This window comes from Malurus melanocephalus, unplaced genomic scaffold, assembly GCF_030028575.1.
Source record: "Malurus melanocephalus ecotype Western Australia unplaced genomic scaffold, MMel_1.1 scaffold_884, whole genome shotgun sequence".
Classification (NCBI taxonomy): Eukaryota; Metazoa; Chordata; class Aves; order Passeriformes; family Maluridae; genus Malurus; species Malurus melanocephalus.
The window spans coordinates 1-12732 of record NW_026624116.1 but is presented as its reverse complement, the minus strand read 5'-3'; the positions used below and the strand labels follow the sequence as shown (position 1 = coordinate 12732).

Here is a 12732-nt window from a genome sequence, read left to right as displayed (position 1 = left end):
TTTWMMARKKSMMMWKKKSYMWYCYYMAWTYMSWKGKYSMMRGGGKYYYCCYYYWAWKRRRWWMCMWYCYYYTYMKYMWKGKKGRMYTTTWAMCYTTKKYYTYMRGGSMWKSKKWRKTKKKRWKKYTWWKKKTTTTTTTCTAGTCTTCTAASTCGTAATTTCTAATTATTTTGCYGACTGTCCCATGCCTCTSCCAAGTTCTCATTAGTGCTCTCTACTGTTCCTTGTTATAGCATCTACCTGTCTACTTTCTTCAGAACTTTTTCTGATTTATGCCCCTTGGTGATTCAAGTATTTATGTACTAATCCAGCTGGTTAGATTATGTACAGCTGGTACACTAAATGTTGCTAATATACTATTAAAAAAACTTACAGCAATATATAAAAAGGCTATCATTGATAATATATTGAAAGTGATTACATTGTATTTTAATAATATGTAAAAAGTTATTACATTCTTATATTGATAACGTATAAAAAGGTTATAGAAAGTTTTAAATTAATAGGCCTCATAAGCACCTTGTCACATTGATATAGACCATATGTATCAGTGCTACCACATCCCCCTGGCCCTGAGATCCATGCTRGGGGCTTGGCTCTCACCAGCTGTGCCTTTGGTGGTGCCACCAAAAGCCTGGAATTACATGTTGCCATAAATGTATAAGGCAGGGGGAGTGCTCATTTAATGCATTGTGCTGAAGCTGGTGACCTRCATATAAAATGCATGTTCTCATTTGTGATTGAGCAGCCCATTCCAGTGTGAATGGGATCTTGGCATCGTTAAACTTCTCACTTGAACAAAATTAAGTTTTTCTTTTTTTTTGTGTATATTGAGATGTTAGGAAGATCAGTCTGCCTGCGCCAGATTTTAATTTATATAGTAGATCCTAATGGTTTCAGTTGCCTTCTRGTATCTGTAAATTCAGCCACTTACTTTCTTAACAAGATAAGAATTTTATCTTCATTAACCTTGAAAAATCCATTTGGTTTATTGGATTTTGGTTCTATGAATTAAAGTTCAAGAATAAGTAGCAGTTAATTTTCACTGAAGGTGCAGGACAGCAAAGCTTTTTTTTCTAATCAGTTTTGGTTTTTGTTTTTCTGAAAATGCTCTTTTTTAAATCCTAGTTTGGGACTACACTACAGGAAGAGTGGGAGCACCCTTGGTCTGTTGTGAAATTAAGTTACTGAACTGGGAAGAAGGTGAGAATTTCTGCATATGATTMAATTGTACTGTATAAGAATTGTATTTTTCTTTTAGGCTTGCCCAGTAGCAGTAATTAGATGATTTCTTGGCTATTTAGATTTTAAATGCTACTTTTGCCTATAAAAGTTTGTTCTTGGGGAGAAGAAAGGTAAAATAAATTCCTCAGTGTTTTCTCAACAGGAAAATATCCAGACCAAAGTTGTCAATACAAGTGGCATTTTGACTAGGTAGTATGCATGATTCCTTCAGTTTCCATTAAGAAACTATTCTAAATTAATCTTCATAATGTTATTCTTAAAGTCATTAAAAACCATCATGTAGAAGGGAATCTGGATGGATACTTTGTAAAATACATATAATAAATTTGGGAATGCATTTGGCTTTCACTGTAGGCTTTTATGTATTGGGGAGTAGAAATAYGTAATACTTTAGAGTGTTTTGGGCTAATGTAAAACCTTATGGATTTTTTTCTTTCCTAAAATATGAGGCAAAGGTATTTTTTATTATTTAAGCCAGTGTGAAACTGATAAAGCACATTACTTACTACTGCCAGAAGCATGGCACAGATTTTTGCTTTGGAATATGTTTTTATTCTTGTCAACTTAATAAAAACCCCCATTCTTTTAGGTGGATATTATAACACTGATAAACCATATCCTAGAGGTGAGATCCTTATTGGAGGGCAGAATGTGACTGTGGGCTACTACAAAAATGAAGCACGAACCAGAAAAGATTTCACTGTTGATGAGAACGGGCAGAGGTGGCTCCATACTGGAGACATTGGAGAGTTTCATCATGATGGGTGTCTAAAAATTATTGGTGAGTTAATAAATTCAGGTAAACATGTATATGTGTAGATATTCATATAAATACACACATTTTCCAGGGGTTTGAAATACAGTAATTAAAAAAAAAAAAACATCCATATCTTGTCATGCAGTCTAAAGCCTTCCCATSTATCCCAGGGATGTTCTGATGTGTTAATGTAAACTTGTTTGTGTGTTTTAGGAGTTGATTTTTAAATMATTTTGAAGCAATCTTAACATTGGCTCCTGAAGTTATTGAGGCTGGGTAGTAATTAGAGAGTTAAGCATTAGCTAATTGAGTAGATAAGCTGCCTTTTATTGTATAATTTTATAAGGTTATGTACAATAACCTCAAGTAATTTGGGCTTAATTTTTGGTTCCTATTGTTCTTTTTCAAGTGAAAGGTGGATAGCTGCTCCTAAAATATGGATTTAGTCTGAAATAAATAACAAAATTACAGCAAATGGTGCATATCCTGCCTTGTGGGTCTGGACCAGACAGCACAAAATGTGTGCTGTTGGMTAACAGGGACTTTTACATGATCCTACTTGTCTTTTGTGCACATGATGGTGCTGTCATATAGGAAATGCTGTTCTGAAGGCAAAAAATGCATGGAATTGTAACATCCCTCATTTTYKTGGGAGACAGACTGATAAAATGCARAGTCTGGAAAGCTGACATTAAAGKTTTCTGGTACATTCACCAAACTCGAGTCAGTTTTGCTATWAATGTGCATTTCAGAAAAATCTAAAATCAATATCTAAAAGTTTTCTGTTCTATAATTAACACTTTTAATTCCTTTCTTCCTTGACAGATCGCAAAAAGGATCTTGTAAAACTGCAGGCAGGAGAATATGTCTCTCTTGGCAAAGTAGAAGCAGCTCTGAAGAATCTCCCACTGGTAGATAATATTTGTGCGTATGCAAGCAGGTAAGAGCAGCTGATACTCTTTGTTATTGCTCTGTTCTTTGTCTTCTTGAAGCCACAAGGAAAATTTTGTGCCCCTCAATGTGTAGAATATTTTTAATCAGTTGAAAAATGGATTTTACTTAAAATACAATGGAATAACTCTGTCAAAACTAAAAGATCTGAAATCTGTGGTTTTATTTTTTCTTTCTCATTTGTTGTCATCATTTGTTGGAAAATACCAGTAATGAGTCTTTCATTCCCCCTTCCCCAGTCTGAGAAGCAGCTGAGCTCTATTGCATTAATTACAGACATCACTCAAGCACTGGAGATTGTTACCTTTACAAGCCCTGGGACATCTTGTTCCTTGCTGTGTTTAGTTGGGATCTGTCCTTCAGAGGAAGTACTCTGGTGCTTCAGAGGAAGGTGATGGATAAAACCACCAGCAGCCCAGTAGCTGGCTTGTGAATTAGTTCCTTTCCTTTAACCCCTGMAGTGTGCCACCTTGAAGCTTGAGAGAAAACACCCTCCAAATACTGTGCAAACACCCAATAAATGGCATTTAAATGTAGTTTCTATTTGCTTTCTACGTGTACTAAAAAATCAGGTGATAAGGGCTTAAACATKTCTTAAGTTTCTATTTCTAAAATATCTTACATCTGACACAAATATACTTCAGGTGTTCTTTGGTTTCCTGTTGATATTTGACATTGATGTTTGTAAAGTTATTTTGGAGCTTTTGAATGACCAGAAATATTCTGATTTCCAGTATGGCCAAAAAAGCCCCACTTCACTTTGATAGAAGCCAGGACAAGCATACCAGAGAATTKCTCAGTGGTAATAAATTAAAAAATTAACTTTTGGTTTGTTCACCTGGTTCTCTGTCATTTTAGGGAGTTTGTCTTAATTAATGATAGTCTTTCTGTAATTTCACTTCCAACAGTTTTAGATCAATAGGCTGGCATGCATTGGGCATGCCACTGCTTGGAAAATTTCCATTCTGTTAAGCTTTATTTATGGTTTGGACTCATGGAGTGAGTCTCATGTTTGCTGACTTTGACAGCCTGAAGTTGTGACTGTTCCAAGTTCCCTCTGTAATCTGTGGAGAAAGCGCTTTCTACATGTGGTTTCATCTTTTCCAGGATTGCAGTTCACTATTGGACTTGTGCTGCCAAATTTTTGTGTTAATTTTGCCAGATCAACATAATATTGGAARCTAAAATGCACTTGCCAAACAGACACTTGACTCTGATAGGCCATGTCACATCTATTACTTAAACATAGAAAACCCTATGAGCAATTTTTAAAGGCAATTTACAAACARGAGCCCAGATCAAGGACAAACAAGGCATTCCAGATGGGTTTTTCTGTTGCTGCTCCATTTTTTCTCAATGCTGTTAATGTGTRTCATGTGGCCTAAGTAGCCATGGAATAAAGTCCCTGAATGATTGTCCATATGCACATTTCATTGTGGGTATGTGCTCACCTCAGCAGTCTGAGCTCAGAGAGGTTTTTTAACTGTGCCTGTGACCTTTCTTAGATCCTGTCTCTCCTTTGCCTGGGTGATCTCGTATGCAGGAGGAGTCCTTCATTTGTAGCTGTTCTGTCTCCCATGTGCGAAAGGACAAGGAGGGCAGACTTTTACAAATGGGTTTAATATGTTATATGACCTTAGATTTTAGGGTGCAAAGCTCCTCTGAACATGGTAGTAGGGAATCAGAATTGTTTRCATGACATTGCTACTTGAAAAGCTGTATTGACTTCAGACAAAATAAGTGAGATAAGGAATGAAACATTCACTGAAAGGAATCATGATTAGAGCTCTGTCAGGGGAGACTTTTACTGCTTTATCAACACTTCATCCACCCAGGGCACATTAAGTGGGTTTCAAGCATCACCTCAGGAAAATGAGTGGCTCAGTTACCTGAGGAATGAGCAAACATGGAAAAACCTGAGGGAGTTTTCGGCAGTAATCTCAAGGAGATAAGGACCAGACTTGACAGAATGGAAACAGTGATATCTGTATGTAGTGCCACTAAATATATTTCTGACCATCAGTCTGAGAGYCTTACATGAATAGAATCATAGGCACAGCCAGGGAATGAGGCTGCCTAGTGTAAGACAGACATTTTGGCAAAATCTTTCAGCGTGGAAGAGATGACTAAGGAGGTCCTGAGGACCAAAGTGTGAAAATTTCCACTTCATGCTGTTGTATTCACTTCAAAGCCTGACAAAGCTACCAAATACAAAAGATCTGCATAAGGAGCAGCACGGGGGAAGGAACTGCTCTAGAGGAAAGATGCACCTTCAGGATGCCTCTCGAGACAAAGCAGTGCTTTAGCATTTAAACTGCAACAAGTGAAGATTTAACTTTGTGAATGCACAGAATGAAAAGCTGACGTTCCAGGAACTGTGAGCTCCAAGGTGTTCTTTCCAAGAAAAAAGCAGTTGGATGAGCCTGTTTGTCCAGAACAAGTACTCTTCTCCTCAAAGGGCTGAATTTTAGATGAACAGAAAGTTTAATGCTTCCCAGCCAGCTGATTACTTTATATGCTGTTTATCCTGGAGATGCTGGTGATACTGGATGTGATCTTGAGCATGACAAAAGACTACAGGAACCAGGAATGGAAGTGCCACAGTCCACATTCTGGATGCCTTCACAAGCAATGCATATATTGTAGGGAGCAGACCCTAGAGGAAATTACAAGGGTTCAATAGAGAGTGCATGAGTGTGCATGGGGGAAAACAGGACAGAAGCAAAGGCAGAAGGTGAGATGGAAGCARCAGTGATACTGAGGCTAATCTGAAATCAAACTGTAATACATTCTCAGGAAAAGAAAAATGAGAATGGTGTCAAGTCAGCCAGCAGGCAAAGTTTGTGATGATGCTGCCAGGGAAGTCTGCGTTTATCTTCTCAACTCCTGCCAGATGTCCATTGTRATTCACACTAGTAACAGAGGAGAATACTACAATGTACAATAACCAAAAGCATATTTAGAGATTGTATCTTAAAATTATCTTGAAGCCTTTAAAGGATATAGCTACAGTAATCTGCATGCCAAGGCTAAGTTTCTGTGTTTTGTATTAATGACCTGTCTGGTGAGAGTTGAAAAGATTTAATAAATTTGTAGTGACTAAGGTGGGAAGGAACCAAAGCCACAGTGGAGGATTGGATAAGAATTAAGATCGAGCTTAATTAGATGGAGATTTGCTTGAAAACAGCAGTAAGTTTAAAGAGAGGACTTGTAAGTTATACTTATAGTAAATAAACTGCAAAAGTTAAGGGTGAGAACCACAGTTCTGCAGGGGCTGACATGAGTCAACAAGTGCCATGGTGTTCTAAGAAGGTAAAGGGCATAATCAGATGTATTGCCTGTAAAATGCACAGTGATCTCTTTGCTCTATCAAGCATTARAGGGTCTGAGTTCCACATGGAGCACTTCTGAAAAAGTGAACCTCATGGAAAGAGTCCAGGAGGAAAATGGCAATGTCTGGGCGGAGGCCTGTGAAGGCATGATTTAAGAGGAAAGGGCACTGTTTTAATTTCAAAATAAACCTTAGAAAGGAAGCAAGACTAGAAAGGCGACTAGGGAAAAAATGGTGACAGTCYGTGAATGAATCAATAGCTTCTGTGGGAAAGAGAGAGCTCTGACTATTCTGATGTAACCTGCAAAAAGGAAGAGTCAGGAATTGCCATCAGGGGCAGCTTATCCATGCTGCAGATCCATGCTGAAGCATTGGCATTGGTGCTTGCTGATGTTTAAGAAAGCTTTAGACAAACATCTGTTAGATGTGTCTGACCCTGCTTCAAGGCAGGTGAATTGATCAGGAGCTCTTCTGAGATCACTTTCAACTCTGGCTCTGATCTGCTTTGTTAGAATATGTCAAGCTGCTGCATGAGGTTCTGTGCGCATTTTGCCTCAACTCACACTGTCTGAAAAACCTTGAACACTTGTTTCAGAGGGAATTGTGCTTTAGGGCTCAAAGACTTTGAGATCACAGCTTCCTGTGTTCTGGGCATGTCAGGAGCAGACAAAGTTTGCCAACAGCAGAGTGGGCGTATGGACAATCACTTGAAAGAGAAAGAGAAGTCACTTCCCTTACAGAAGCAGGCATCCTTTGAGATGTGTTGTGCATATGCTCATTCCACAACCTGCTCTCCAACCCCTCTTCACTGCAGTCCTCTACTCCTCTACAGTAACTGGATTCTGCAGTTGAGAGGAAACTGAGGTAGGGAAGCCGCACACCAATCTCCATTCCGGGCTGCAAAACATGAGCAGAGGCAGGGCGCAGTGACATCGTATGGGTGCTGCTTCCCAAAGCTTTGGGCATGAGACACAGTGGAATATGCATATGGACAGCACACCTTGAAGCAATTCAGTTACTGTAAGGTAAGTTGCTTCTCTTTCTACTTATTTTTAAGCAGGAAAAGGTAACGTGTACTATTTCAGGAAGATGATCAGGTGAACAAAAGCCAGTTGTTAYGAGCAATATCTCTGTATGAGGTGTAAACCTCCTAACTTGAAATGTTGTTTTTGAAGAGTTGTTTACTTTGCAAAATTCATACTAAAGTGCATTGTGCTTCTCAGTTTCCATTCTTATGTCATTGGATTTGTTGTGCCAAATCAAAAGGAGCTCGCAGAACTAGCCCGGAAAAAAGGATTTAAAGGAACGTGGGAAGAGATCTGTAACAGTCCTGAGATGGAAAAAGAGGTACTGAAGGTGCTAGCTGAGGCTGCCATGGCAGGTGAGTGGCTGGATAGATGGTATCAACCTTGTGGGCTCCAGTGTCTGTGACACAGATAATCATAGGCCTTAAAAATATTTCCTTGACTGTGTATATTTCACAGAACCTATAGGAAGTGAAATTTTCATACATGAAAACCCCAACAATAAAACATGAGTTGGGTCAGTCCTTCTGTTTCATGGAGCTTCTCTTACTGTGGCAAATAACTGGGGGAAGAATATAAAAACAGGACCAACTTTACAAGTACAGTTCTCTGTATGTGTCTGGTGTTCTTTAAAATGTTCTATAGTATCTTGTTGTCCTCCTGCTGGTCAAWAAACAATGTGGGCCATCTATGGATCCATAATCATATGTGTTAGGTATCTGACAGTCCCTCATGCTCCATTCCAGTGCAGTTGAAACAAACCCACGGTGACAGGGGCATTTCTCTGCATCTGAAGGATTTTGAAAACCAAAGCAGCACCTTGTAGTTAGTAATTTTCAGAAGACTTTCCTTACATTAACTCTTCTAGCCACACTTGAAAATTCCTCAGATATTCCAAATCAGTGTGTATAATATCTCATGGCGAGTTGTGCAGCTCAGCCTGTTTGTGTGAAGAAATTCTTTGTCCCAAGCCTTCCATCTGCCAGTTCAGGCTGACTCTGCTGAGCTCTGGTCAGGGAGAGGCAGTGAACAGTGGGGTGGTTGTGATTCTGTCAGTGTGGATGATACTTCCCCTCAGTACCTTTTTCCCCCAATCTGTCAGGCTGTTCTGGTGCAGAATGAAGCAGTGGCACGGTGATATTTTGTTTGTTCTTCATGCTTTTCTGTGTTCAGAGTATGGTTTCTCTTTTTGTTCTTAATTTTAGTTTACATTTAGGCTTTGTATTGAAAATATTTCTTTTTACAGCTAATCTGGAGAAATTTGAAATCCCAGTAAAAATCCGTTTGAGCCCTGATCCTTGGACCCCAGAGACTGGTCTGGTGACAGACGCGTTCAAACTAAAACGCAAAGAGCTCACGGCGTTTTATCAAACGGACATTGATCGAATGTATGGAAAAAATGTAAAATAATCCTCCTTCACCACTTTGCTACGATGAGCTTGGATCAAATAGGAAATACTTGAATTGCCTGTCTCAACTCAACACTTGAGATCAACACACAAAACCACCATTCCTCATTTCCAGCTTAAACTGTTCTTTCTAATGACATCACCATGATGACTGGCGAGTTTAGTAAAATGTTATGGCAGCAAACTTGTGTCTGTCTCCTTTTTTCCAGTTTTCTCTGCTACCTTGTCAGTCTGTGGATTTTCCCGGGTCTTTTTGGGAAACCATGATTCTGAAGCCTCAAGTTTTTAAACATTTATAAATCCTGTACAATGTTTTATTTGTATCTTTAAAATTTGGATGTATATAGAGAGAACTTGGCTATATAAGAAATGGTTATACTGGGGGCCTTTTTTACCTAATTATTTAAAGATAAGAAGGTATTGATTTTGTGACATTATGTACATTGAAAATGCTTGTAACAAGATAMTTGTTGAACAGAGGACCAGGTTATTTGCTGCTGTGCTATTTTTCTGTGTAAATCTGAGGGAGAAAATGTTTGACATTCCAGCTTGTGTGATACACCTTCAAYATGTGCCTAATGGTAACTTTTATTTTTATCTGAAAATGGAAGGATGGTCATGGCACAGCTCTGCCTCAAGGCAGGTACTCTTGCAGGTGTTAGTTAAAGCTCCTTTAATGCAGAAGATGCTATTAACACAGCAGAAGTTAAACCTAAGAATAATCTCTCAGATACAGAAACTCCTTTTTTAAATAGCTCGTGACCATTTCATCCAGAGTCGAATTGTGTAGTGCTAATATGAACTCTGATCATTAATTTCACCTAACACTTTACAGGCTTGGCAGTGTCCTTTTAGCAGAGGGACAGTAGCAACCTTTCTCTTTTCTCATTAGGTTTGGACATTACACTGGGTTTGCTCTTTCATTGTTCGTGAAGGTTTGGTGAGACCCCTGCTCTGCCCTAGCTGCAACCCAAATCTTCCTKGGGGGGATTTTTAAAGTCATAATGACAGTTATGTTCTCAGCTCACACAGTGCCTAGCTGCCCTTTGTGCCATTAAAAATCTCCCTTTGACTCTCTGTTCTTCTGTGTAGCACTTTTTGCTTTAAAAACAGATATTTGAAGTGTTTGTCAGCCAGAGTTATTTATGTGGCTTGGTTTGTTACACCCAATTCTTACTTGGGGAAGGTGTCTCAGTTTCTGTTTCACTAGAGATTCATGGATATTGTTTGAAAGAATATGGGGGTTCTTTTCTTCTTCAGTGAGTGTTCAGATTTGTTTCAGATGTGAATTTTATTTTCAAAATAYTTCTGGAAAGAATATTCAGGGTTACATGAGAATGTGAAAAGGCATACATCAGTCAACTTTGTGATGGAGCAAATATTAAAATGGCTTTAATTTTGGAGATTACTCTCGTGTATCATTTACCTGTAGTACTAAAACTCAAGGTCCTGGTGCTCACTTAGTCCCCTGCTGKGGTAGCACAGAGCAATGCTGAAGGACAGAGGCTTAGTTTGAGAGAGGGAGTCCGTGCTGTTTGTCTTTGTGACATGAGGTTTTGGGAGGTATTTGATAGGCAAATTTCATTTATAAACCTCTGAGATTTTTTTAAATTAATSATTTCCATTGATTATAGAAAGCAGATTCATAGGAGTTGAAGGTAATCAAGCAGGTTCCCTGTAYTTCAGTTTTAATGAAACAATGAGGTGGTTTGTGCTAATCATGGATTTCCCCTGCTCTRCTGTCTGTGAAAAACTGTTAACATTTGGTAAATTTTGGTGTAAATAATCAARTGGAAATAGAAGCAACAAAAAGAAATCTGAACCGTATTTTTGAGATTACTGCCTTTAAATATCTGGATCATAAATGAAACCTTCTGGCAAATGGTGATAAGGCAAATGTTGAAAAATGACTGAAGAATCCAAATGTGGAAAAATTGTCAAGGCTGTAGGGAAGTCTCATACCATGTATTAGAYATTACTAACATTTAAATTTGTACCTGTGCTCCATCATCAGGTTCTTAAATACAACTCAGCACAGATTGTACATTGTTCAAATATTTTTGTGATTTTTAGTGAAAATTAATAAATTACTGAAGTACTATGTGTGTCACTTGGTGCATTGTGCAGCAGATTTAAGAAAATAAATCTGCTTTTGGTTAAGCAAATCTGGAGTTAGTATTTTATTCTGCTAGGGATTTAAATCCCCTTTGGAGAAATTGCACAAATGAAACTTTTAAAATTGTTTGGAAATAGTAGTTTTCTTTTTTTTTTTTTGTCTAATGCAGTCACAAGATGGGGTTGCAGTCTAACTGTGCATTTGATTTTACAGTTCAGGTTTGTTTATGTTTAAAATGGATGTGWTATATATAGTTTCTCCTTCATTAGGCATCAGCATCATTGTGGACATTTATTTCTTCTACAGAACGTGCAAACAAAGCAGTTCATTGWGTTTAGTCTCAGGGCTGGAGATAGAAAGACTTTAAAAACCTTTATCATGAGTATGGCATTTTTTTTCTTTTGATTTTTAACAAAAGACTCCACCAGTGCTGGGTTCTGGGTACTTCCATGTCCCATCGAGGCCACCTGTCCTGTGGGTTCTGGGCAGTGCMCAAGGACAGCTTTAGAGGGATTTGCTCCAACCTGCAGAGATGCACTGCTTGCCAGCTGGGAATTTCCCTCTTGGTTTTTCTTTTTTATTTTTTTTTTTTTTTGTCTTCCCATGCCCAGTGTAACAAGAACAAAAGCACCTGCTGGAGTGGAATGCACTGCTCGTGTCCCAAAGCTGTACAGGAACTGGGAAGTGCACGTTTGGGAGGAGTGGTCTCTGTCACGTGGGGAATTTTGTCATGGAAAGAGTTGTAACTTTAAACAATCTGGTTCAAACCAAGAGCAAGGGGCATATACCTCACCTGAAGGGCCCCCAAAACAGGGGGATTTTTAACAAAACTTTTGTAAATACAAACTTACCAGGTCTCTCAATCATTGGAAATTGTAATTATTTACTCTGTCATGAAAATCTATGTATTTCATTATAAAAATGACCAAGAAATTCCAGGGATGCTGTGAATATCTTTTTTAAGTTCCACAATTCTTTAACAAAATTTTCAGAACTTTAGGCTATTATTCAGTCTAGATGTCTTTGCAGAGCATGGTGTTTCTGGGGTAGGTAGGAAATTCAAAAGTTATAGGTCAGAAAAGAYAGTGCAATTTCACTGCTGCTGCTGCAGGTCTCAGGGGCAGGAGCACACCTCAGTGGGGAGCTGTGGCTGAGCAGTGAGAGATTCTGCTGAAATGGAAGTGAAAAGCAGTGTGTGACTGGAGCTAAGAACATAACAGGTACCTGCATCCCTCTGCTTTGCAGACAGGATGCAGAGAAGGGGATGGAATCGAAACGTTAAGAACAATCCTGTAAAATCATAAGTTTGTGCAGAAATTGCTATAGGACATGAAACTCCTTTGCAATWACCTTTGTCCTGCTAAAACTCACAGAYTTTTTATTCTGTACTAAAACTACATTTAGGTGATGCAWTGCAGCATTTTTAATTTTGATTACTGTGGTGTATTAACTACTTTGGACTCGGTATAAAATCGTGTACATCTGTTTCTTTACTGGTAAGAGGAACAATTTTCAACTTGCCTACACCTTGGACCAGGCTGAAATGTTAATTGAATGACCAGCTGTATATTGTTGTAATGAGTTATTTAATGTAAACTCATTTTCAATGTGATCTTGGTTGTTACTATGAACTGCCTGAACATTGTATATCCTAATTGAGTTATATTGTATGAATTATTTATTTGTAATTGGGTATCATGTTTCAAAAATAAAATTAATTTCACAAATTGGGTCCTATATGTCCTGTTTTTTCAGTGGTACATAGTTGATAATATAGAAATGTGTTTGTTATTGTCATGTATTTCAATTATGTGTGACCATTTGGGACTGAATGCAGGAGCAGGAATTACCAGGTTGGCCTGGATTTTCACTGCAGGGATGTTAATCCTGCCTGGTCA

General features: G+C 38.5%; 1 protein-coding gene across 3 annotated transcripts in view; it reads left to right on the top strand.

Annotated features, from left to right (window-relative positions):
- ACSL3 (acyl-CoA synthetase long chain family member 3) overlaps positions 1-12560 on the top strand; it is a 63258-nt gene extending 50698 nt beyond the window's left edge. For 2 of the 3 annotated variants that reach the window (XM_057385873.1, XM_057385872.1), the window contains 5 exons: positions 1129-1203; positions 1835-2026; positions 2828-2942; positions 7508-7665; positions 8556-12560. In XM_057385873.1, coding sequence (XP_057241856.1) covers positions 1129-1203; positions 1835-2026; positions 2828-2942; positions 7508-7665; positions 8556-8719 — 704 coding nt within the window. In that variant the 3' untranslated portion in view covers positions 8720-12560. Of the gene's footprint in view, positions 1-1128; positions 1204-1834; positions 2027-2827; positions 2943-7116; positions 7310-7507; positions 7666-8555 lie in introns of those variants that run through there. The other variant, XR_008966596.1, reaches the window with a different exon arrangement.
- The last annotated feature ends 172 nt before the right edge of the window (positions 12561-12732 follow it).